Source organism: Suricata suricatta, chromosome 1 (assembly GCF_006229205.1).
Source record: "Suricata suricatta isolate VVHF042 chromosome 1, meerkat_22Aug2017_6uvM2_HiC, whole genome shotgun sequence".
Classification (NCBI taxonomy): Eukaryota; Metazoa; Chordata; class Mammalia; order Carnivora; family Herpestidae; genus Suricata; species Suricata suricatta.
In genome coordinates, this window is record NC_043700.1 from 175,746,957 (window position 1) to 175,772,473 (window position 25,517).

Sequence of the window (25,517 nt, forward strand, 5' to 3'; positions counted from 1 at the left end):
CTTTCTTTCTTTCTTTCTTTCTTTCTTTCTTTCTTTCTTTCTTTCTTTCTTTCTTTCTTCTTTCTTTCTTTCTTTCTTCTTTCTTTCTTTCTTTCTTCTTCCTCTTTCTTGTCTCTCTCCCCTCTGTCTTTCTCCCTCCCTTCCTTCCCTGCAACATTCTCTCTCTCACTTCTTTTGCCTTAGAGAATGTGGGTGACTCACATGGATTCTCACTGTCTGCTGTTGCCTGGGAAGCCTGTGAGGAATAAGCTTGCCCCCCTCCCCCCCCCACCCCCCGCCTCTCTGTCTACTGCTTGCACGTCAGATTTATCTAGTGGTCTAACGTTAAGTAAGATCTTCATGAAAAGCCTCATCTATAAAAATCTTCATGTACAAGTAGGCAATTTTTGGACTAATCATGGTGTATCCACACATCCTTATAGAATATCTTCTCTTTTTTTCCCACCATTGATTTTCTGTTTATGAAAGTAATGCATACTCACTGTGAAGCATTCGGATGATATAGAAAACCCAGGGTGACTTTAAGCAGCAGGTTTCCCCAGTGTAGCCAGAAGAGGTTTTGGCTTTCAATAGAATAATTAACAAAACTCGTTTTAAGAGCCCATTTATTGCCGAAAATAGGGGAATTACCTGTCCAAGGGAATGAGAAGTGTTCAGATGCTGCCAACACTTTCCTCCTGTGCACTGTGGCCCCAGAGTAATGGCTGCTCTCAAAGGACAAGAGAAGCTGCCGCGGTCACATGGATAGGAAATGCTGCTGCCGGGCTTTCCTGGTTTGCAGAAAATCTGCCCAAGTCTGCCGTTTCGAAGACAGCCAGCAGACCACATCAAAACCAAATACAGTATATATTCCTGATCTTTGGATTCACTTATTCTTGCTGCGAAGCCATGTTTCCCAAAGTCTGTTCTGTTGAACAACTGTTACATGTGATTTTCCATGTCCAAGGGTTCCACAGTCAAATAAGGTGGGAACCACACATCCCACGGTTCCTGTTTGCTGGAGAGAAGGGATGCACGTTAGCGGATTAAACAATAGGATGGTAGGGAGCATAAAGAGACCTGTGTTCATTTTATTTGTTGTTTCTAAAACCTATTTGATTGGGGCCTTTTTTTTTTTAAGTAACATCTGCTTATATTCCCTAGAATCCTTGGGCCACAAAAACAGGAAATAAATAAGCATAAGCAGTTATTGTATCCTTACTCTGGACACATAGTCTTTTTGGAGCTGTTGCCTTTGTGATGTCCTTTCTCCTTCCGAATGAGATGAGTAAAGCAATCAGTTCAGCTCTCTGATTAATGCCAGGCACTGCGCTGGGCACTTTCCTTGCATGACTGCCTTTGCACCCCACAGCAGCCAGTGGGCCTCATTTTGCGGAGGTCAAGAGGTGATGTAACTTGTCTCCAGCAACTTCGCGAGGTGAGTGCTGGAGCTGAGCCAGGCCCATGGGTGGCCGCACTGGGCTGTGACCCTCAATGCTTCCAACATTCCTGCCCCTCAGCAAATTGGGCACGGATCCCACAGCCCCCTGCCCATTTTGGGGGCCCCTTATGGCAGCAGTCATTAGTGGCCCTTTCAAAGAAACTGCTGTTGGCAGTGTGACATCACACTCAGACCCCCTCCTCCCCCGTGAAGATTGCATGGCCTTCATGTGCAAATAACTGGAAATGGAGTGCATGGTACCTCAACGTCCACATCCATCTCTCTTTATCCATCTATATGCCAGTGTCTCCAGAATCCATTCCAGAGCCTGAAGCAGAGCAGGAGCTTGGTGACAAACGTTTATTGACATGACATGGGACAACAAATGCTGCGTGCAGTGTGGGTTCACGACTCTCACTCCCTGGCCTCCTGGGCTCTATTTTCCTCCATAGGATTTTTCTCCATAGGATTTATGGACATAAATACTCACTTGTTTATTTGTTCACAGGGTGTCTGCCTACATTTGGATGTGAACTCCTGGGGGGGTGGGGAATGTTCTTGACGTCATTGATTTACTACTGTAAACCTCGAGCAGGTGCTCAGTAAATATTTGGTGAAAGAACAAATGGTCAAATACAAGTTTTCACCATTGCTTCTACTCTCCCCAAACTCCTCTGATTGCTTTCTTTATTCATCTCCTTCTCTCTCAGGAGTATTTAAAACCTACTTAGGGCTGTAAATAAAGGAAGTCTACATTCTTAGCTATTCAGTGCAGCAAATATTGAAGGCGTCCAGGTTAATGGGCACGGGGCTGTTTACAAGACAGAAACAGCCACAGAGTCTAGTGTCCACTAAGGCGTTGAGTCACAGGGGCAGGATGAAGCGTTGCCATTCTATGCCCATTGCTGTCACAGCACAAAGCTCTTTGGTAGCTGTCGTGTCCCCCGCCAGCCAGCAGGGCGGAAAATCCTCGTGGGTTCTTTTCCTGAGGAAGGGAGAGAAAAGGGCAGGAAGGGGGATGCACAGAGAGTAAAGACAACAGACGGTTTCTGATCACGCCTCTTCTCTTCTATTGAGAAAACCCCCTATCTTATAAAGGTTTCAAGGTGGGAAAACAAGGCAGCTGACCTAGGTCGGTTGCTAGGAAACAGGGTTAAGGGATTAAAACTGGAGTAAAAGAGGAACCAAACTAAAGTGTTTTAGCACAGCACCTGAGGGGCTGATACTACCCTGCCTGCAGGCGGTTGATCTTTGATCTTCTGGCTTCTCCTCTGACAGGGAGTGGTGCTCCCTTGCCTATTTTTGCAACTCCCCTCAGGGAGTGACATATCCGGCTAGCAAATGGCCAAGCAGCTGAATCTCTGCTGCTTCCCACAGGTAGCACAGTAACAGAAGACCCTCCAAGAATGCAGAGTGCCACTGAGAGGCGCTCTGCCAGAAGGTTTTCCTACAAACCAAAGGGTAGAGGTCCCAGCATGCCCAGCCGTGATTGGATGGCCACAGCCCAGAAGCACTTTAATCTCCACTGCTGCTCCTTGGGGTGGGGAGGGGGCCCTGGGGTCAGGGAGGCAATGACTGAGGTGTGTGTGTAGGAGAGGCTCTCTGGAGCTCGTGTCTCCCAGCTTCGGGTGGGTGCTGGGAACACAAAACTACTCGCCAAAGAGATAAAGTAAAGGATTCTGAAGTATGGGTCTGTTGATAGCTTCCCTTTAATTTGGATTCTGTTGTATAAAATCTTTGTCAAAACAGGCTTTTAGCACACACAGCCGGGTGGTGGCAGATTGGGTACCAGTGGCCTGCTGTCCTCAGGGAATAAACCAAGGCTTTAAATAGGGCTGTGCTTTCATGATGGGCATGTGCTGAGGGCAGGGAGGTGAAGGCAAAAAAAACAACAACCTGGACTGTTAAGAAAAAAGGGAACTTTTAATAGCCCAAAACGGCAGAGTGGAAGGAAAAAGACTGGAGCATGAATGAAATAGAATCGCCAGAAAAAGAGTATCATCAAAATGAATGGTGTTTATCCAATTAAATACATGTAACTAATGTTAAAGTACTTGAAAAAAGTCTTGCCTGGAACTAAATTTATTTTCTTAGGTTCCACAGAATAAAGCAAATTATAATAGGCTGTGATTAATGATATCCTAAGTTAAAAAAAAAGAAAGAAGGAAAGAAAGAAAGAAAGAAAGGGAGTAAATCAGGTTTTCTGCCTGAGTGGGGCCCAGTGCCCACATGTAAGGGAAGGTGTCCTAGGAGAGACCACATGACCCAGGAGAAGGGCTGGGAGGGGATTGTGAGGGGAGGAGTCAGAGGAGTGTGTAGATGTGGGGAGGTTAAAGTTCTAAAGGTGGAATCATCTGCATTTGAGGCTGAGGGAGAAGGAGAATCCGGGCCAGGATGTAGGAATGTGGTCCAATGGGAGGTGAAGATAGATTTGCTTAGCATTGGCATTTTAGATGCGTTTAGTGACCAGAGATGAAGGCAGGTAAATGGAAGACAGGAAGAGTAACAATGGAACTATTCTCTATTACTCAGAGACTTTCTCAGTAGGGCAGAAAAGAAAAGGGGAGGGGTGCTGATTTCTGGGGTGATATTTATGAAAATACGTCGGGAAAACTGACAAGGAGGCAAGACTAGAGCTTGTCGGGATGAGAATGTCCATGTCTTTCTATATACAATGGATGTATGAGCCCGTGTGCACACAAGTAAATGGCAAAAGTTATTGGGGAAGCGTCAAGGTGGAAATTCATAGCTATTATTTTTGTGGCCTCTAGCTACAGGAGCTAACAGGTGAAGATAGTCTGGAGACCCAAAGTGGGAAAAAAATGACATCTTAACATTTTTGTCAGGGAGGCAATTTAAAAATAAACTTGAATTCAGTATATACCATTAATGCTAGAGGTTGTGTTATAACGATGCAAAAATGCCTTCTTTTCAATAGCAGTTTAAAAAAAAGTGTGTTGTTGGGTGCTAGCAGCCATATATAGAAGAGGGATATGTGACTATGCCAGAAGCCTCACAAAGCGACTGAACACATACCATGAGTCTGCCCTCCAGAATTAACACCATAACCTATGTCAGGGACTCACTATTATCCTAATATCTGCTTTTGGATTCTGTCCAGTCCCATTAGCGGTTCCCAAGTTGACTGCTCTGTTACTCGTGAATGTTAATTGCTTCTAAATCTCTTCGGATGTTCAGATGCTTGGGGAAAAAAAAATTCTGACTGGCGAAGGTGCGAGTTTTATTAATGTGCAAGTAAACAAGAAATCTGTTTAGAGACCTCGGTGAAGTGTCTGTGACTCAAGATGTCATAAACAGATGAGGCGGCATCTTTGTTTGCATGTCTGTCGTATGTTGGTGGTGTGACAGTGGGGGAGGGGGAGCGGGGAAACAGCTTTGCAGTGCTATCTGTGGTGTTTGTCCCAGATCATCATGCTCATAGGTACAGTTAGATAATAAAATCTTTCCCTCTGGGATTCCTACTTACTTAGTATGAGATGACCTTGCTACCTTTGAGATAAGCTTATACATAGAAAGTGCTATTAAATCAGAAGATGTAAAAGCATGAATATAATTTGGCCCATCACCTATGTGTTGATCTCCATCATTTCTGAACCAGAAGGAAGCTTGGAAATGATCCTGAAGCTGCCTTATTTTACTGCTGGGAAAGAAAGGCCCAGGGGGATGAAGAGGTCAGGGCCACAGAGCAGCTCCCAGGGACACTGGCCAGGAGCAAGGTTACCTGATTCTTGGCCCAGGGCTCAAGTGATCAAGAGAAGGGAAAATGATAAAAACTGGTGTTTATCATATTTTTCAGAAATATTTCACTGAGTATTTGTGGAGTTTTGTTTTGTTTTGTTTTTTCCTTTGGGTGAAAAAAACCTATTACGATCCAGTGTTGAAATTCATTGATTAGTAATTATTTAAGTATCCCGGTGAAAGAAGATACAAGAGAAGGGCACAGCCCACAGTTCAGCCTTGCAAGTCACTCATTCAACCAATATTTATTGAATGCCTTGACCCTGGGATTTAGTAGTGAACAAAAAATCCCTGCTGTTATGGAGTTTATATCCTGGTTGGGTGTGGGGTGGGCACAGGAAAACAAAAAGATGAACCAATTCCTGGAAGGCAGTGGTGAGCCTCACCAAGAAAACAAAATGGTAAGGGGATGGAGTTGCACAAGTTGCAGGCATGTTGGACAGGTGTTTGGGGGAGACACACTGAGGAGGTGTAGGAGCAGAGATCATGGATATATCTGCAGCAAGATGGTCCCAGGTGAAGAGAATAATTGCAAGGGCAGAGGTCCCATGCTGGGAGTGTGCTTGGGTATTTGAGGACAAACAAACAGGTCATTGTGGCTGCAGAGGTGAAGATTGTGAGACATCATGACCCTCAAATCATGGGTTTTGGGAAGACTTTGGGTCAAATATTTGAAGTTACATCTTTTAGTATTTCTGTAATCCCAAATAGTATGCCTCATAAACAGAACCTGGACTCATCTTTTTTGAGAAATATTCCCCGAAGGAGCCATCCTTCTTCAATTGGTGTCTGTGACTCACCAAGAGTGTCCAGAAACCATCAGATCTTTCCGGAAAGTTTTAGAACAGAATGATTGTCACCAAACTAAAATCATTACACCACAAAATTATAAGTTTCTTGATGTTAGGACCTATGTCATACACATTTTTGTGTCCTCCAAGAAACCACATGCAGTGCTAAACCTATACATAGTAAGAATGCTGTAAATATTGATTATTTGTTCAGTGGAATAAATGGCCAGAGAGTGGTAGAGAGGATGGGGTGTCCTAGAAAGGGTTGTTAAAAATATACCCTTCTAAAAATGCTGTTAGCAAGATTACTTCTGAAGCATTCTGACTTCCTTGGAATCATTTTTAAAGACAAGTCCATATGCTGACATGTGAACATAAGTATATAACAAACTGAACAGTAGTAACATTATTTTCAGGCCAAATTTTAGTTGGATGCTTAGTATTTTGTCAATCTAAAAATTTCTCCATGTTTTAAACTAGATATGGGTAGTTTTTCCAACCCTTTCTGTGGTATTCAAGAAATACTGGTGTCTGGGTTCCTAAGACCAAGGAGTTACATTCATGACTATCTTCTGTGGGCAAAATGTGTTTAATGCATTGATATTATTGTGGAAATTATGTGGGAAAGATCAGTCCCCAAGGGAAAGATGGGTGGTAAAGTTGCACTGGGATGGGGAAGGAGAAAATTGTAATTCTTGTCCTCTGCTACTGAATTCTCTCATTGTAATGGACCAATAATTTATTTGCCTATTGCATTTCAATATCCCCATCTTCATAGTGGGGGTAACACAAACTTACCCTCTGCCTTTCAGGTTTTTTGCGAAAATCAGTGAACTAATATTGGTAAAATTGGAGCCCCATGGATGAAGGGTACTTTGTAAGTATAACACATTATTGTCATGTTATGTTCTATTACTCCAAAGTACAAATACCAGATGTCTGCTCTTGCCATATTAGAAAATCAGTAACACCAAGTTTCACACCCAAATATTGATAATCTGACTTCCTTTGAGGAATTTAATATTTCTGAACTCTCTAATGTTTTGTCAATATGTTGGATATAGAAAAGCCCGACACAGCTCCCCAAAATATTTAGGCAATGTTTACCAATGTTTGGAAGAATACATGTCTGCAAAATGTGTGAACATGTTGATATAAATTCTGAATATGAATGCAAGGTGTCTTTGTTTCTCTCTCTTCTTCTTCTTCTTCTACTTTTTTGATTTGTATTTAACTCTTGGTTTTGAGCAGTCAGTGTATGTATCAATGAAATGTTTGGTTTTGGGGAAAGACCGAATGTTTCACTGGGGTGAGCAATGTTTTGTCAATGATGAAACGAAGTTAGACATCCCTTAGACACGTTGCTAAGTATTGTGTTTCCAGAATTGATATAAAAGAAAGAGGTCAACTAGTAAGGTGAGTTAAGTGTGGATCACCTCTTCTGGACCACGTTGCAACCCAGATGACTTGGGAATGGCCAAGGGTTGCAAGCTACAAAGCCAAAGAGCAGGCAGAAACAGTACTATACTAAATCAACTGCTTCATCTGATTAATATTATTATTATTAAAAACTCCTAACATAAAAAGTTTAAAAAGGGTTGTGAATGCTTATTGAAGCCTGTTATATTGAGATTCATGGGGTTGTAGAATCTGCAAGGGGCCTTACATGTCTCATCTAGTGCCTTTTCCTGTCCAGTTCTAAGGATTCTATCTGATGGGTTGCCAGAATCTTTTAGGGGCTGATTTGCTCCCTCAAGAGGTAACTCTTTTCAGTTATAGGATTCTTTCTTGAGTTGAACTCAAACCTACCCTCATGTATCTCCCACCCTTGGGTCCTAATTTTTCTATCTGTATCTGCAAAGAGTAAGACTTTCTCCTCCAAAATGATACCCTTTCAAGTATTTGGTGGCCCTATTGGGTCCCCCTGAAGGTGGCCTCTTTGTCAGTTTCCATTCCCTCAACAACTGGACCTTGTATGTTATGACTTCCAAATCCTCTACCCCTCTGGAAAGGCTCTCATTTGTCTGTATGTTTCTCAACAAGCAGCACTGAGAATCTACCTTCTTCAGGTCCCATTCTGCATCCCAGAGTCACGAGATCTAATCAAAGGTCCAGAAGAGAATGACCTCGAAGAAATCGTCTGGAATCACGGATTGGTTTGAGTAATGAGACAGCAAAGCCCACATCCCTCTGTGAGGTGCAGATGATTGACAGGGAGAAACTTGTTTTGGTTAATAATACAATCTACTTGCCTCCTGGAGACACAGCAATAGCCTACTAATTCGTTAGAAGTGAATTAAGGTTGTTTACCGATGTTTTAAAGTAACTGTCAGAGTGAAAAAAAAAGTTCGTACTAGATGAGCCCACTCACCTACTTCAGAGTTGCTGTTTATTTTAAGCTGCGTGCATAAATAATATATTGAGATATGAAGGGTGATTTCAAGCATTAGAACAGGAAGCATCCTGTTTACTAACTGTCATTGGGCTGAAGAGAATTTAAACAGCTCTGAACCTTTTTGTCTGTGAATGCAAGGCATGAAATTAACTTACATTTCGTAGTTAGCACAAATCATGATTAAGGCAGGCTTGTTGATGTGTTTTCTGCCGATCTGGGTCTTTTTTTTTTTGATGCAAAATAAGCCTTGGCAACAAAATGCTTCCCATGTCTTGTTTGAAAGAAGACCCCCCCTCCCCCCAAATAAGTCTGGGTCACTGAATCAGTTTGTTCTGAATATAAAGACAAATGATGGGAGAATACTAGGGCTCTAATCCTGACGTCCAGGAGCCCTGTCTGAATCTCACTTTCTTCACCTATAGAATGGGGATAGTAACATCCCACTACTTCACAGGAAGACGGAGACCGATGAGGTCATTGCTGTGAGATGGCTTTGAAAGGGATCAGGTGTATCGGGGTGGGACAAAATGATAACAGTTACTGCTTTTAATGACTTACGTTATTAGCTCATTTCATCCCCTTATTAACCCTGTGCTGTAGGTACTATTATTATCCCAGTTTTACTGCTACAGAAACTGACCCACAGGGAAATGAGGGGATTCCATTATCTCGTAGCTGAGAAGTAGCAAATTGGGATTCAAACACCAGGCTAGAATCCATGGGCCTAGAATTTGTATTCTAAACTATTACTTATTTGGGAGAATGGGTTTTCCTACCTCTGACTGTGCCTCTTGGTCATGCTCAAGTAAATGAAACATCATTCCTAATAGCCTGGACCAAATTTAGCCTGAGAAAATGCAGATATGGCCTCTCCATGAGTGATTACCAGCAAGGAGGATTCCCATTGGGTAGAGATGCAGCACACTGTATGGATTAATTATGTTTTATGTGTAAAGAGCCTGGTGATTCTTAGACGAAAAGCCCTACATGAAAAGACCTATTACTTGTAATGCTTTCAGAAACAAGAAATTTGATTCACTTTTTGTCCCTATAAACTTGAAAGTGTGACAGCCTATTTTGGAGTATAGGGAGGGTGTTAGCAAATGAATAGAAAATGTATGGAATGTTTAATTTTGCATGATTACATTTCATATTTGCCGAAGTAACTGTGGCAAAGAGAAGTGTATGAGAATATCACAGCATACCTATTTCCAATGTTTTGATGAAATCCTCTGGCTTTTGCAGTCTGTTACGTGAATCCTTTGGGACAAGTCCCTATTAGCAATGAACAAGAATGTATTTGTGTGCGCATCATTGAAAATATGTAATTTGTATAAGTGCTTTTTTATTTATATTTACATTATATTTATTTGAATTTCAAAAGAGGAAAGAGCCCGAAGTTATTAAGGAAAACAAAAGGGAGCCCAAGTTTGTAGACATTTCCCCCTGAAATATGCTCAGGCATTAGGGGGGCCGCACTTCAGAGTTCCAGCGGTAAAGGTGGGGCATGATTTGTGTTGGGTTTCTGACCGAAGCGGTTCAGAAATAGGATCATTTCCATAATCCCAGAAAAAATGGACGGACTCTTGAGAAGTAATCAGCCAAGAGGAAGGAAAAATTCTGCACTTTTCAACTGCAAAAATCTCAGCAATTGCTGCTCTGCCCTAGCACTTGTTAATACAATAAGATAATTGCATAATTAAATACACTATGGAATTTCAATAATTGGAAACTTTGTTTTCTCATCAGTGTGCAAGTTGCTGATGTTGGAAAGCATCGCAGTATTTTAGGGGGAGGCCGAGATCATTCTTTCCCATCACGTCCCCTGCAGCCTTCTGCTGCTTCTCTGGCAGTTCTGAGACACTTCCGTTTCAGGTTATTTTTAGTTGGTTATATTTAGACAAGGTGAAATTAAGCAGGAAGTCCCCCAAAGTCTGACTTGCCTGCCCAGGTGGTGGGAGTTGAGGCTCATTTCGCTCAAAGTGTCCCAGGTGCCCGCTAGATCTTTCTAGGTAATAATGGGTAAAGAGCAAGCTGTGGCTGAGTGCCCTTTGGAGCTGGGGAGCAGCGCTTTGGGTCATACTTTCTAGATAGCTTAGTGGAATTGCTGAGATGGGAGGCTCCACAGCTGGGCTCCTGGATCAGACCCTGGCATGGCCTCTTGCATGCTGTGTGACCCTAGGAAAGACGCTTAATCTCTCCTCTTTGCTTATCTGCAAAAGGAGAATCAGCCTTGGTGCGGGGCCTTATTGAGTTAACACAGGGAAGGAGCTTAGAAAATACAGGGCAGGTTGTAAGCACCCAGTAAATGTTAGCAGGCTGAGAAAACAAAGATGGATAATACCCATTTCCTGTCCTGGAATAGTTGGGGCAATAGACAGGTGATGCTGATGCTGATACAAATAATCATATTAAGGCGATGCCTGGCAGACAGTAAGATATTTTAGCAGGGACTGGTGTGTCATCGTAGTGTCCCGGGCACCTAACACATAGACGAATAAGTGAATGACACCAATTTGGTTGAAGACGATTTTGTGAGTCAGAATGGTTTACTGGCACACAGTGGGTCCCTAGCTGAGTAGTCACTTAGCAGATAGCCGGGATTCAATACATGTTTGGAGCATTAATGGGTATGGATAAAATTGATTTTAAGCTATTCCCTTTAGGACTGCTACCCTCAGTTTGAGAAAGCAGGTGAACATATTAGAAGCCAACACAGGGTAAAACAAGGAAAACACAGAGGGTGTGGATTTTAAGGAGACCCTTACTCTCAGAGTTATGCCAGTGCCAGGGGGACTCAGTCCGAGGGTACTTTCTTCAATTTTGTACTTCAGGTGCCCTTTTTCCCATACCCTAGTGCAGGCCTATTGAATACATTAGTCGTCTGTGTATCACTGTGCTTTATTTGTGCATGCTTTGGAACATTCTCCCTCAATTTTATTTTGAAAACTTTTCAGAGCTGCAAAAATGTTGAAAGACTATTATAAGGAATACTCTGCACACTTTCTTAACTTATAATAATTAATTAATTACCAATATTCAGTCATATTGCTTATCTCTATCAACATGACTTTGAACCTTAAGTTACTAGAGAAATCACATGCCCCTCCCACCTCCAGTGCACATATGTTAAATTCACTTCCTAAATTCTGCCTCTCAAAATTATAAATTTCTGAGGAAAAAGCCAAACAGAGCAGCAAGGGAACTTGACTTAAATTTTTTTTCAGGCTTAGAAAACTAGTGCCTGATATTCATTTTTAGACCATTAACATTCTAACATATTTAGAACATGGCCAAAAGAAGATACCTAAAATTTTAAAGGTTAGAAAGTTTTTCTGGATGCTCTGACATTCTCTTTCATAGAAGGGAGTTTTTTTAAAAAGACAAATTCCCTTGACCATTATTTTTTCAAGAGCCTTTCAAAAGTAGATGGTAGTCCAGTTACTAATACAATGAGGATGTCCTTATGATAAGGGGTGACTTTGCAAATATAATATAGGGTTATTTATAAATCTGGTAATATTCTCTCAAGTAAAAAGGAATATACACTTGGCTTTGGACAACACCAACAAATTCTCATGAAAAAAACCCCACCTTTTCTGATAATCTTGAATATTTATAAGAGATAAGGTGTCTGTCTCTGAAACTGTGACAAGGTCTACCAGAAGGTTGCATTATTTCAGGAGTCTTGAAAATGCTTTCTATGAAGCCTATGGAATTGGAGAGAGCCTTCAGGCCACCATAGGTGGTGGTGACGATGGTTGGTGGTGACAAGGGAGACTGGGGTTGGAATCCAGGCCACTCACTCATGTTCCATTGGGATAGCTCTGAGATTATGTACTTTTTATTGGCATCTCCCTAAAAATCAGTTTCTCAGGAAATTATTCTAAAGCTAAAAAAGAACCATATGGTTTGAAAACCATACTATGGGTGGCTAGAAGATAAAACAAGCAAAATTCACGCAGCAATGTTGGTTGACAGTGAGAAATGATAGCTGTCAACTTGCAGGGTGGGAGAGGTCAGGAAAACCATGAAAAGCAGACGCAAGAACTAAAACACAGTCAGTTTCTAGAAGTTTTAAGCAGGGTCAAATGCCCAACCATTGCCTAAGGCAGTCATTCTGAAACTCGAATGAGTCCTGGTCCTTAACCTAGAGATTCTGAGTCAATAGTTCCAGAGAGGGTCTCAGGCGTCTGATTTGTTAACAGTCATCCCGTACCATGCAGAGAAAAATTGCCCTAAGGTCACGTTTATGTCAAAGGACATTATAGTATTTGGTGTTGATAGAGTTGACTGGAATTGTAGAGAAAGTGTTAAACTCAGCTCAGTATAGCGTAACCCTTTTTCAAATTTAGGGAAGTTTTAGAATGATTTCCTCCCCAAATGCTTAAAATAGAAACGATAACTCTGAATAATAGTGGAGGAAAGACAGACAGGTAAGTAATTATATTATAAAGTGGTTACTAAGTCCAGCGGGGGGAGATCCTGCTATAGGAGAGGAAAGAAAGCCCATGTCTGGCTAGATGCTGAGATGGGCACCGGGGAGAGGAACTGTGGTGGTGGGGCCCACAGCTCAAGGGAATATGCACAGGCTGAGAGGTGGGTGGATCTGGCTTTGAACCCCAACTCCCCTACCTACTGGTTGTAGGATCTTGGGAAATTACCTAATCTCTTTAAGGCTGGGTCTTCCGCAGAGAGCAAGTATAAAAGATTAAGTCATACAATTGTACTCAAAGTATTGAGCACAGGGCCTGTAGCATAATAATAAGTGTAATTATTATTATGGCCATTTAAGATGGACCTTAAGCCAGGTGGGCTTTCATAAGGGCAGGAATGAGAGTTTCGTTAGTGGTTTTTGGATGGAGTGAGGAGGGGGAGCCATAGAGCATTCCAAAGAAGAGGAACAGTATAAGCCCATCTTGAGGTAACAGATGGTGTATGCTTTCGTGCCTTCAGTGTTCCCGAAAGAGTTGTTCGTGTAGAAGGTTCTAGATGGTACAAATATTTTACCAATATTAACTAAGTTAATCCTCATGTTGACGCTATGGAGTAGGTGCTATCATTTAACAGACCATGACCCTGATGCACAGAGAGGTTAAGCCACTTGTCCAAGATCATACAGCTGGCAGGGGCAGAGCCTGGGTTTAAACACAGTCAGCACCTGCACTGTGCTAGGTGTTCTAACCACTATGCTAGCTGTTCTAATAATAATGCTTTATGTTAATGTGTATTAGGAAAATATAACTAGCGCCATAAAAACCATGCTGTTACAGATATTTTTGCCAAGAACAATAGTAGAATTTTAAAAATTATTTTGATTTGAATGAGTCATATAAAAAGAATCATAGTAGGGTCAGCCTCTACTATGATGACAATCCCATAGATAGTCCTCAGGTGATTTTAGCCTGGAAAACTCTGGGGCAAGGATAGATTGGAGCCATTGTGGAGGACTCTTGCATCCCCTCATTGCTGTGTAAAATGCAGTAAAACCTTTAAGCTCTAAGGAAGAAGCAGGCAGGCTTCCCTTGGGGTGAGGAGCCAGGGGAAAGGAAGGCTTTGTAGCTTGCCAAGTTCACTCCCATTTCCTGCTGTTCCTTTGGGAGAGGGAAAAACTGCCCCCATCCCCTCGCCCTTGACGCTGAACGTGTGGAGGAGCCAGACTGAGCTCTTGGCTAATTTGGAATTTTTCAGTTTCTCCTCCTCTTTCCCTGTCTTCTGTCCTTCCTCTGCCTGCTTTTCTTCTTCTCTCCTCTGCCACCTCTCCCCCTTCTCCTTTTTATTGTGGATGAGGACAGATTCCAAAGAGCCCATGCCCCAAGGATGCAAAGGCCTAATGCAATTAAATAGGGGAAAGTTTAATACTCTACCTGGCCTTTTAATTTATCTTTAGCTTTCCAGAATGGCAGTTGCATCTGCCCCTGTATTTCTCCTTTGGATGCGGTCAGAAAAATCTAAAAGCCTAGATAATTCTAAACCAATCCATGCTTCAGCTTGTAAGTGTGCAGCAGACTTACCTTCCTAACAACCTGTTTGAGGCTAATATTAAAGTGAGTTTGCATTCTCGGGGAAAGCAAGGTGTTAGTCTATAAGTTGCAGAAGTCAGATTGTAACCAGCCACTTCTGGGTAATAAATTTTGGATAATTTCACAGTCCCCAACCCTGGGAGAGGATGCCTGCCCCTCGGGCTCCAGATCTGGGTCTCTGTCTGAATGACTGGTTTCCTAATCCGTTCCCATGCATTTCCTCTTATCCTGAGAACAAGCGTCGTGTCCATTCCCTTTACCTCTCTAGTCATACCATTTAGTGTTTGGCCTATGGTATGCATTCATAAATACACTTTGGCCATTGGTTAATGAGTGATCTCAATAATTCAGCATTTCTTGTTTGGGATTGCATTTCAGTAAATGTTTGTTGAGTACTCGCTATGTGATGGGTGTTGTGCTAGGGGCTTTCATGCTATTTGGTTCCCACAAAAGCCAGCTTTATCTGCTGACAGCGGGGAAATCGAGGCTCAGGGAGGTGAAGTGATTTATCTAAGACTGCACGCTCTTTGCACGATTCAGGTCCAGACACCCCAGTGTTCAAGCTCAGTTTTCCATCTTCTTCATGTTTCTCTCCTGGGCCTTCCAAATATTGAGCGGGTTTCCCCACCTCCCATTAAACTAGAGTTGCCTTTTAGCGGGTCCCCTAGGATCTCAGCCGCAAGCAGAAGGAAGGTTTCTCCCTCTCTGACTGTAGATAAAGAATTTGTCTTCAGGCCGTGAGACCCTGAGTGTCCTCAAATGCCACTGTCCACATTGAGTCCAGGAACAGGAGCTGTTGTCAGTTTCCAACAGGAGCTGCCTGTGAGAGCACCGTGGGATCAGGCCTGTAAACGTGCCCCAAACACTGTTTCGCAGATGAAAATAGTTGTCACAGTGACTAGAAAATTGAATTGGTTAAACCTTCTGGCTTTAGATTGTTTTTGGAGAGTGAGTAACTCTATGATTTTTACTTGTCACAGGCTAAAAGGAAAAAAAAAGTAAGAGTGGAACTTCATAGCTATTTTTCTTCCTTGTATGTTCATAGTGGTTATTTATATCTGGGAAGTTTCCATTGGGATTTAGTTCAGGATATAGACTTGGCAGGGTGGCTTCAGCACTCCGTGGTGACATTTGACAGACTGCAGGCAAAGCAGGATGGATTTCTAATATCTGGATGGATGGATTTGGGGGTGAAGTGTTGGGATCGTGCTCTATTATGAGATGGATTTATTGATCTGAATCTAAAAGTGGCTCATTGCCTGTCAATATCAGATCTGTATCAATATGTTTGATAAATTTGGGCTCCCGACCCTTTGCTTTGTTTGCTCTATCAACTCCTTTTGGCAACAACAGTAAAAGACCCCGGGTGGTGTACCGTGAATGGCTTTTTGCACTTGTCATGTGTGCTGCTGACCTTCAGGCCCAGTTTTGTGATGCTGCATGTGTTACAACCATCCAGAAGTGCACTGCTGTGCCTGACTTCCTCCCCTGAAGTAGACATTTCCCCTGCAATGTTGCATTTCAACACCAGCCTCATGCATTAACCTTGAAACACTGTGTCCATGCTGTAGGTAGCGTCTTCATTTTCCAGATGAAGAAATTAAGACACTGCAAGGTTAAGTAAGCTGCCCGAGGCCACACGGCAAATCTCTAATGCAGCAGGGTTCCAGGCAGAGGGGTCATGGCTCCTGAGTGAGAATGGAACACTTTCTTTGCTTGTACTTACAAAGGAGAGGGATTTGAGTTTGCAAAGAGCTTGGTCAATATCCACTTTCTCTTCAGGTATGGCGAGGCTGCTGTCTTGTTTCTGAGCTTTTTGGGCAAGAAATCCATAGCGTTGTGTAGGAAGCAGAGGGTTCAAAATGTGGTCTCTTTTTTATCTTTGTAGTCCTGGGCCAAGGCTGGATCTGACCCTCATAATGCTGCTTGTCATGCCACCTGTATTTTTCAGGGGGCAGCTATATACCCAACCAAAGTGAGGTAAAATGGAGGGACACCAAAATAGAAGCCACTGTTCTTCTTTTTCAAGTGCTTATATTTTAGCTGGTGGGGATGGTTGAATTTTTGTCTGTATCTCCAGATCCGTTCCTCTGTGGGCTGGAAGAAATCTTTGGTAGGTTAAACAGGCCCCATGATTCCATTCACACGACCACAGCTGCATACATAATAATAATGAATGAGTGTGTGGTGCTGACACACAGCATACACTTACCCATACTGACCACTAAGTGGAATGAAGGTTAACAGAGGTGTTTGGAGCTGGTAATCCCTGTGTGTGCCATGTGGGGTTGGAGTATAGTTCTGAATGTATACCTGATCTCTTTGGAGTTATCTTTTTCCTTTTGAGCCTTATCTAGAATTTTGAATTAAAGTCACTTTACTGTGTCATCACAATGGTGACAAGCAGTAATAGAAAACCAAAGGGACAATTAATTATTTGGCAAAAGCTTTAAGAACCAGAATGTTTGGTAGGTAAGTGGAGTTTTATCTAGGAAAACTTTTTTTTAAAACTTTTTTGGTTGAAAATGTATTCCGAAGTGTATGGCAGAAACATGATTATGTCTCTGTTTTCATGATGTCACTACATTTTTCTTTCTGTAGAGCTTCAGGGGAGTCATTGGGAGGACCACAATTTATTTTGTAGGCTGAGAGGATGTAGGGCATTAGCCAACTAATGATCTTTAGCGTGAAGTTTTTGACATTACTTTACTTCAAACACAGCGAGTTAACGAGCACATTTTCCATAATCTCATTTGTACCCCTTGTCCCAGGAAATATTCTATAATAGTATGTCTTTACTTTCTCTCTTCTACTCTCCCAATGCATATTCCTCAAGTCTGAGAAAAGCACTTATCACCTGAAGGTATTGTTAATTGTGCAGATTCCTCCTGAGATTCAGACCTAATCAGTTTGGAATGGCAGCTAGGAATCTCCATTTCCAACCAGCACCTTGACAAGCTTCTCAGGATCTTTATTTCTAGCAAGCAAGTGTTCTGAGGCCCACACTTTGAGAAACAGGTTAGAGGCAGAGGAATTCGCTCCTGAGGGGTCACAGATGGAATAGGAGAGAAGGTACTTATTACAGGAAAGTGTCTCTTATTTTAGAAGACAGCTTCACGGGTGATTTGGTTGTGGCTTTTAATCAATGACCAACTAGTTGCACAATCTTGTAGGAAATTCGGACCCTATGTCTTTCCCCAAATTCAAGTTGACAAACATTTATTGAAGACATTCCTTTGGGATCCCAGGATCTGGATGAGAAATAGGAAAATACTGATCACCGGAGAATATATTTATTATGTGAACTGTTTTTTCTTTTTTCTTTTGTTTTGTATTAAGGAGAATTTATTTTGTGCAAAGAATATATTATTTGATTGATATTATCAGATTATAGGAAGTCTGTGAGAAAAGAAACAATAACACCAGCAAATTATCACATTAGAGTTATTCATCCAGTTATTTGTGTACCATATGAATAAGTGCTCTTCGGAATCTTTCATTATTCTGTCAAACAGAGAAATTATTCACAGAAACCATTTTCATGACTTCCAAAGCAACAACACTAGTATGGCTGAGCCTGTGTGTGTGTGTGTGTGTGTGTGTGTGTGTGTGTGTGTGTGTATGCACGCACGGGCTCACATACCTTGTTGAATGGATATTAGCAAACAAACCATAAACTAATAATAACAAATTAGCAACAGTTTAATGAAGCAAGATTTATGTCAACGTGCCTGAATAGGGATATGATTACATAATGAAATGTAAAACTTTGAGGGAAAGAATAGACATTTTTTTCTTATAGTCAATTCCATATTCCGACGTTGTCTGGCAGCTGTTTTATGAGCTGACAAACTGGGTCACAACTCTGGCCCAACCTCTTCTGAGGGAAGGGTCTGTGCCGGCTGGTAGACTGTCAGGCTGCGTGTGGTCCTTGTACCAGCAAATGAGCAAATTGGAGTTATAAGTTGCAAATGTGCCTTAAATTAACTTCTGCATACTCGGGAATGAGCTTGGCATGATTTAAAGTCTATCTCAGTGACAGCCTTCTCTCGTAGCAGCTGAATCAAGGAGATGATGGAAAATTAAGGCACGGTGGGCCAGGGACCTTCCACAAGACATGAACTCAGTGTCCTGCTCTCCAAATGTCACATTCCAAGAGGTCCCGGAATTAGCAGGCTCCATGTCATAGCGCGCTGCGGGCTCAGTTCACATGATGCAAGCCTTTGCTTATCTGACCAGGACTAAAATAAGACGCTTCGATGCTTTATTTATGAGCTCCGGGCCACCCAGGCCCGTGATGTAAGTAACCTTGGGGTACACAGCATTTGATCACTTCAATTCTCATTAACTACCTGTTTCTAAATGGGGAAAAGCATTTACCCAGCACATTGCGTTATTCATGAAGACACACGAGCAGCCTGTTGTGCTGTCACCGAGGCTGATTTCCGTGTAACGTGATCCAGCTGTTGAATGCTGCGGTGGAGGTTCCTAATGTTAGTTTTCTCCTTCTCTCTGCTCGTTTTGTTCTTTCTCGTTTCCCTCCCCCTCCTTTCTTTTTCATTTGTAAGAAGAATTGGCCACTTCCAGACATTATTAAGCATTTAACCGCATATCGAGAGGTTACAAGCTGTTCCCCCTTTTTAACGCAGAAGGCAGAGACACATTGTATGTGACACATGGTGGTAGGGAACCCATCATACCTAGTAATGGGGTCATCTAGTCAGAGTTTCTCACCTTTGACACCATTAACATTTCAGACATGATCATTTTTTGTTGTTGGGGCTGTCCTGTGATTATAGGGTGTTTGGAGCATCCCTGGCCTCTCGTCACTAGATGCCAGTGGCACAGACCCATTGTGACAACCAAAAATGTCACCAGACATTCCCAAATGTCCCCTTAGGAGCAAAATTGTGCCTGGTTGATCTAGTGTGACAGCTTACTGGGTCTTTGTTGATGAAAAATCTCAGTGACTCTCTCTGAGGTTGTGTAGATATGGTTGTCAGATCTGGATATGGGAGCAGAAAGGCTGGGTTGGAATCCTGGCTCTGAAACGAACTGGCACTAATTGGTGTACTTTGGGCCAGGTATTTGGCTTATCTAAGCTTTAAATTCTTGACCTATTAAATAAGGATAATTATACTTAACTTATAAGGTAATTGAAAATCAGTAAAACTAATATGTGTAAAGAACATGGCATATGATACATGCTTAAAAATCGATGATCTGACTATATAAACAGATAAAAGAAAATATTATGGTTGTCAACTTAGACGTGCAGTGAAATAAAAGGCTGTCCTGTGGAACCCCTTTTGGCATGTGTTGCTCAGTTCTGGGTTTGCCCTCTTCCTCTCTCCTTCCACCTCCTAGCTGCTCTTAAATTCCAGAAAGTGACTAACTATGACTGAAGACATGACATTGGGAGAATGGAGGGACGTTTAGAGGGGGTAGACAATGAGTTTCCTGGTGGGATCGTTGGATGAGGAGCCTTATGAAGCGACATGGGCGATTCACTTAGCCTCTAGAATGTGAAAACACAGAAAGATTATAAAAACAAAGAAGCCCTAAATGCACCATTAATCTGAACCCCACTCTGCACTCAACAAATGCCAAATGCACCTTGTGGTTTTTGCTTGAGCAGAAAGTGAAATCGCCTTCCTTATTCAGCAACGAGAGTGACACACGTTAAATCTGTTTTCTTGGGAAACAGCTGAGAAAACAGCCAAAATGATTCCATGTGACTTTCAGTTTTCTGCCTGGGTCTTCAAAGTCTGAGTCCCTTTTGAGTTGTATCTAAATAGAGAAAGAGGGTCCAGGCCAAGAAGGAAGATGTCAGACAGGGAGTTAAGATCGTAACCTTTGACGTCTCTCTTCCAGCCGTCACACACATTTTGACTGTCTGCTACCTGCCAGCAATTACGAAAAACTTGGCAAGAACCTCTTTTTCCCCTTTTGTCCTAAAATTCTTCTTTCTGTGGGGTGGGGATGGTGGGTATGTTACAGTTTCACCCCTGTTTTGCAAATCTTTCATTCTCTTTCTAGTCCTTTCTAGTTGCAACATAATGCATGAGGGTTGGAAAGGATGTGAGAGATCATAAAGTCCATTGGTTGAATTGCTTCTAGACCATTCCTGACATGTTCCATCTGTGCTCTTCTTGAATGATTCCAGAGATGGGGAGCTCACTATTAGGAGGATGCTCAAATGCTGAACCACTCACTCTACTTGTTAGAGGTGCAAAACTCTGCTTCTCTGTATATACAGTCAGTATTTCTTCAACAAGTGCACCCTGAAGATTCCTTATGTGCCAGGACCCAAATATGAATAAAATGTAGCTTCTGCTCTTAAGGAGAAAGTTGTGGTCATGGTGATATGTTGCATGGATGTAAATCATTCATTTATTTATTCAGCAAACATTTATGGGCGGTTATGACCAACCGAGCACCTTGCTAGGAGCTGGAGATATAAGGGGGCAAAAATACCACCCCTGCTATCAGTGGAGCTTGCTGTCAAATAGAAGAGAAAGACGTGAATCAAAAGTTCACGTTGATCAATATACAGTAAGATTGCACTAACTTAGTGCAGTGAGGAAAAAGACCTTGGTTCTATGCCTGTAACCATGAAAGCTACTCAAATTGGGTGGAAAGAGAGGAATGGGAAATGTTTCTCTACCAAGCAAATTGTTTTCTCTGGGCTGTGACAGAGGCGTGTGCATCAGCAAGGTCCTGAGGTTGGAAAGGGAGGAGAGGGAATTAGACGCTGTTTAGGGGTCTCACAAGGGCTGCAACATGGGGCAAGTATGGGGGCCCAGGGGGTGATAGAAGCCAGTAGTCCTGGAGTCCAGACAGCAGAGGTGGATGGAGTCAGTAGGGCTTCAGGGACTAGAGATTTTGGCATTTCTCATATGATCAAGACTATTGAAGACATTATCAGAGCTATTTAGTGGGTAAAATGGACATATATGGTTTTGGTTGGATATGGGCCCGATCAGATCCATGGCCAGAGGGGACACACTGAGATAAAGGCCATTAAGAGTACTGGAGATGGAGCCACTGAACCTTCTAGTGAGCCCATAAGTAGGCTTCATGGAGATGGTAACATATGAATTCTTGTGAAGTAGGAATAGGTATCTTCCTCGCTGATGCTCTAGGTAGGGAAAGTGCAACTACACAGATTGGTAGGAATGTGCCAGGACACAGCAAGTTATCCTTCCTAGGCTGGAGCAAAGGGTGGTGTGAAGGGTGAGCATCAGGACATGATGCAAGTTGGGTGTGGCCAGCTGGACAAGAACCCTGCAGACTCTGCCGGGCATCGCTCTGAAGATGAAGCTCTGGAAAAACTTTGAGAGGGAGGTTGAGATCCTCAGCTGGAGTTTTAGGAGGGTCATGGGCTGCTGTGTGGAGGTGTAGAGTGGAAGCCGGAACTTCTCATACAAAAGCTACAGAGTGGTCAGGATGAGGAATAATGAGATCTTTCACCAGGGTATCAGAGATGGGCTGGAGCTATTAAGGAGAGAGAATCAACAAAACTTGGTGTCAGAGGTACACCATGCCCCAGAGACCCTGACTATTGCTTCCCTAATAGCTGAGGACATGCTGGAGAATGTTAACAGTAGTCTGTGCAAATGTAGCTTGGAAGAAAACTTTCCAGTGGAGCAAAATGACAGGAATGAAATATTCCAACATGTACAGAAGCAACATGAGTATTTCCCATTTTCTCTGCTCTTTTGGATTCCTCATGCACCTGTTCATTTTCTTTGTCAAAGGCACAGCATTATTTATAAAATGTAGTTCCCCCTCCAAACATCTGGATGTTTGGAGTCGTACAGATAAAACAGCTGTATTTAGAGGCTTGAAGTTTTGCCTCTTCTTCCAGATGTTTGGTGTCCCATTGACAAAGCCCGTGAGTCTTTTTGAAGAGCCATCTCATAAAAATAAGCGCTAAACAAGGCTTGAGCTTGTTGATGATTTTAAGGGGTGTAAGAGTGAATAAACTCCACGTAAAGGTGTGATAAAATAGCCAAACTAACTATGGGTCCGAGGCAATTGAGAATTTTCAGGTTAACCAAAAAGTATATAAAATAGTGTGTTTAGGCTTTGTAGCAATATAGTTTCAGGTGGTTATTTGCTTTGAACAATTGGGAGTGGGGAGGCCAGGGGAGATTAAGACGCTGTGCATATGGAGGGTTCTCCAGCTGAATTCAAGTCTATTATTTTACTTGGCTGGCAGACAAAGGGCCAAAAGAACTAGAAATTTGAGTTCATTCTTTCCTAAATAGCACTCCTTGTTACAAAAGTATTTTCTTTTCTTTTCAGTTTTTAATTAATTAATTTATTAAATATAATTTATTGTCAAATTTGTTTCCATACAACACCCAGTGCTCATTCCTACAAGTACCCTCCTCAATGCCCATTACCTACTTTCCTCTCTCCCTCACCTCCCCAACAACCCTCAATTTGTTCTCAGTATTTATGGTTTTTCTAGGCTTTTTGATTAACCTCTTGTGATCTTTTAAAAAAAAATTTAAATTTTTTTAATGTTTTATTTATTTTTGAGAGAGAGAGAGAGAGAGACAGCATGAGCAGGGGACGGTCAGAGAGAGAGACACAGAATCTGAAGACAGGCTCCAGGCTCTGAGCTAGCTGTCAGCACTGACATGGGGCTCGAACCCATGAACTACGAGATCATGACCTGAGCTGAAGCCAGAGGCTCAACCCACTGAACTACCCAGGCACCCAAAATTTTTTAAAGTTTATTTATTTTTGAGACAGAGAAGTGGGGCGGGTAAAAAGAAGGAGACACACAATCCAAAGCAGGCTATAGGCTCTGAGCTGTTAGCATAGAACCCAACGCAGGGCTTGAACTCATGAACCATGAGATCATGACCCGAGCTGAAGTCGATGCTTAACTGACTGAGCCAGACAGCCACCGAGGTGACCCCCCCCCCACCCCGCCTTATGATCTGCTGTAAAAGATTGATCCATGAGGATTTGGATAATTATTTAAATATAGAAATTATATACAAACTTTTGAAAAGTGCATCTTCACTGTAATATTGGGGTCAGAATCATCGAGCCAGAGGATACACAAACACATTCACCGATTGAGAGGAAACGGTCTTAGCCATTCCAGGAACGGGTGGCAAGTTAGTTCATTTTGTATACTTCCTCCGCCCCTCTGCATCCTGGTTTCTCTTGTGTCTTCAAATGTTTGTGTGTTTGGATGGGCGGGGGATGTGGTGTGACAGGTCATGCCAAGGTCGGTCCAAAGTTCTAGGAGGCTGCTCCTGAGGGCTAGGACATGCCCCTTCGTCTTTCATCTGCCTCTTGGGAGAAGGGTCTCCGCTAGGAAACCACTTACCCTTTCCAGATAGAGGAGAACTGCCTTAAGGCCAAGGGTGTTTCTGACTAGCTACTTTCCTTGGCTAGAAACCGCCTCCGTTTGAACTACTGTCAAGGCAAAATTGCTTTATTTTCTAATTTTGATGATATTAGCAAATACATGTAATGGGAAATAAAATTAATCAGTTTGTGCTTGTGAAATTGCCTCCTGTTTACCTCAGCCTTGTAGCGATTTTCCCCCTCCTACAGGGGTTATTTTAATTAACAGCATGAATTTTTGGTAGTTTAATTTATTTTATGATTGTGTAAAAATACTCCTTTGTAAGGGTTTATATATAACTAGCCAGCTAATTAGCAGTAATATTTTAACAACAGCTGTAGAGGCAGGGAGTCCCATGAAACATGGCTTCTCCCTTCAGACCGCCAAGATATTTATTGGTGTCTTTCCTTATCAGCTCTAGCTGAAGGCAACAAAGGAGGGTAGTGTGAGCATCAGATAATTAAAAGAGAAGTAAGCATTCCAATCCTCTCACCTGACACGCAGAACTTCCTAAGGATTTCTGTGTCTCTGAGCCTCTGATTTAAGACTCTGTCCACTTGGCCTCTAGTTCTTTCTAAGTCTATTATATATTTCTGTGGGCCTCAGCATAAGATATACCTTTCTGGAAAATTATGGGGAGTCTTCTAATGGCATTAACTTGAACAGCTAATAACAGTCACTGGCATTTGTACTACCCTTCCCATTGATGAGAAGCATTTTAACATAGAGTGAATTCCAACTTCTGTTCATTTAGCTTTTTGTAATTCAAGTATAGGGAGAGAGTGGGGGTGAAAGGGGTAGGGGGAGAGGTGGGGCAGGTGATGCAGAGAAACGGAGGTAGGGAGAGTCAGAGGGAAAAAAAGCAAGACAGAAAGAGATAGCCTCTCCCTCCATAGCTATGGCAAACCCACCATCTGCTCCCTTTCCCTCCTCCATTGTCACCAGGCACCTGTTTTGCTCCTTTGGGTTTGGGTTCGAGGACAGACTCAGGCTTTGTGAGAACAGTACCCATGGAGAACATGGTGGGGATGGAGATGCACTGCGGAGGCCAGTGGACTCAAGTGCCTCCATGGCCGCTTGTTTCTGGGTGTGCACCCACTGGGTGAGATACCAGGGTTCAGAGAAAAGTGGTTTGTTTTCCACACCACAGTTTTCCCTCCCAGAGACAAGCCAACTACTTAGTGTGGAGCTCAGCACGAATTCTGCCTACACAACTCTTTTCCCCTTACGTGTGTAGATTTTAGATTCTAACTCCTGTGGAAGTGTTTGGTCCTCATAACCCTGTGAAGGTGGGTCTCCTTAGCCTTATTTTATATCCCTAATCTTACTTTAAAGATAGGGACACTAGGGGCTAGAAGAGTCATGGTATTTGCCTGAGATCACACAGAAAGTTGGTGGTACAGAGGTAACTGGAACTATGCACAGCTCTTACCTGTCTGGGGGCTGTTTTCTGATAGAACACTTGGAAAACCTCACCTTATTTCCCAAGAGGGAGCACATCACCTCTTTTCTGGGTCTCCACAGCACTTCACCTCCATCTTAGCACCATCCTGGTTTTCCCATGACTGTCCATTTGCACAGGTGTTCCCCCCACGGGACTATGAGCTCTGTAAGAGCACTATCTCTTAGTGCCCAGCAGGGTGCCTGGTCCATGGCAGTGCTCAAGAAATAATTATTGTGTGGATGAAAAAAATCATGATAAGTTGAATCTGACTTTCCAATACAAACTTCTTTAGAGTGAGGAGTCTAAACT

At 42.5% G+C, this 25,517-nt stretch overlaps 1 protein-coding gene across 1 annotated transcript in view; it reads left to right on the top strand.

Annotated features, from left to right (window-relative positions):
• The window catches only part of PPARGC1A (PPARG coactivator 1 alpha), a 640,252-nt gene that overhangs the window by 179,778 nt on the left and 434,957 nt on the right, over positions 1–25,517 (top strand). The window contains exon 2 of the mRNA XM_029948064.1: positions 6,783–6,847. Within this exon, the coding sequence (XP_029803924.1) occupies positions 6,830–6,847 (18 nt within the window). The 5' untranslated portion in view covers positions 6,783–6,829. The remainder of the gene's footprint in view (positions 1–6,782; positions 6,848–25,517) is intronic.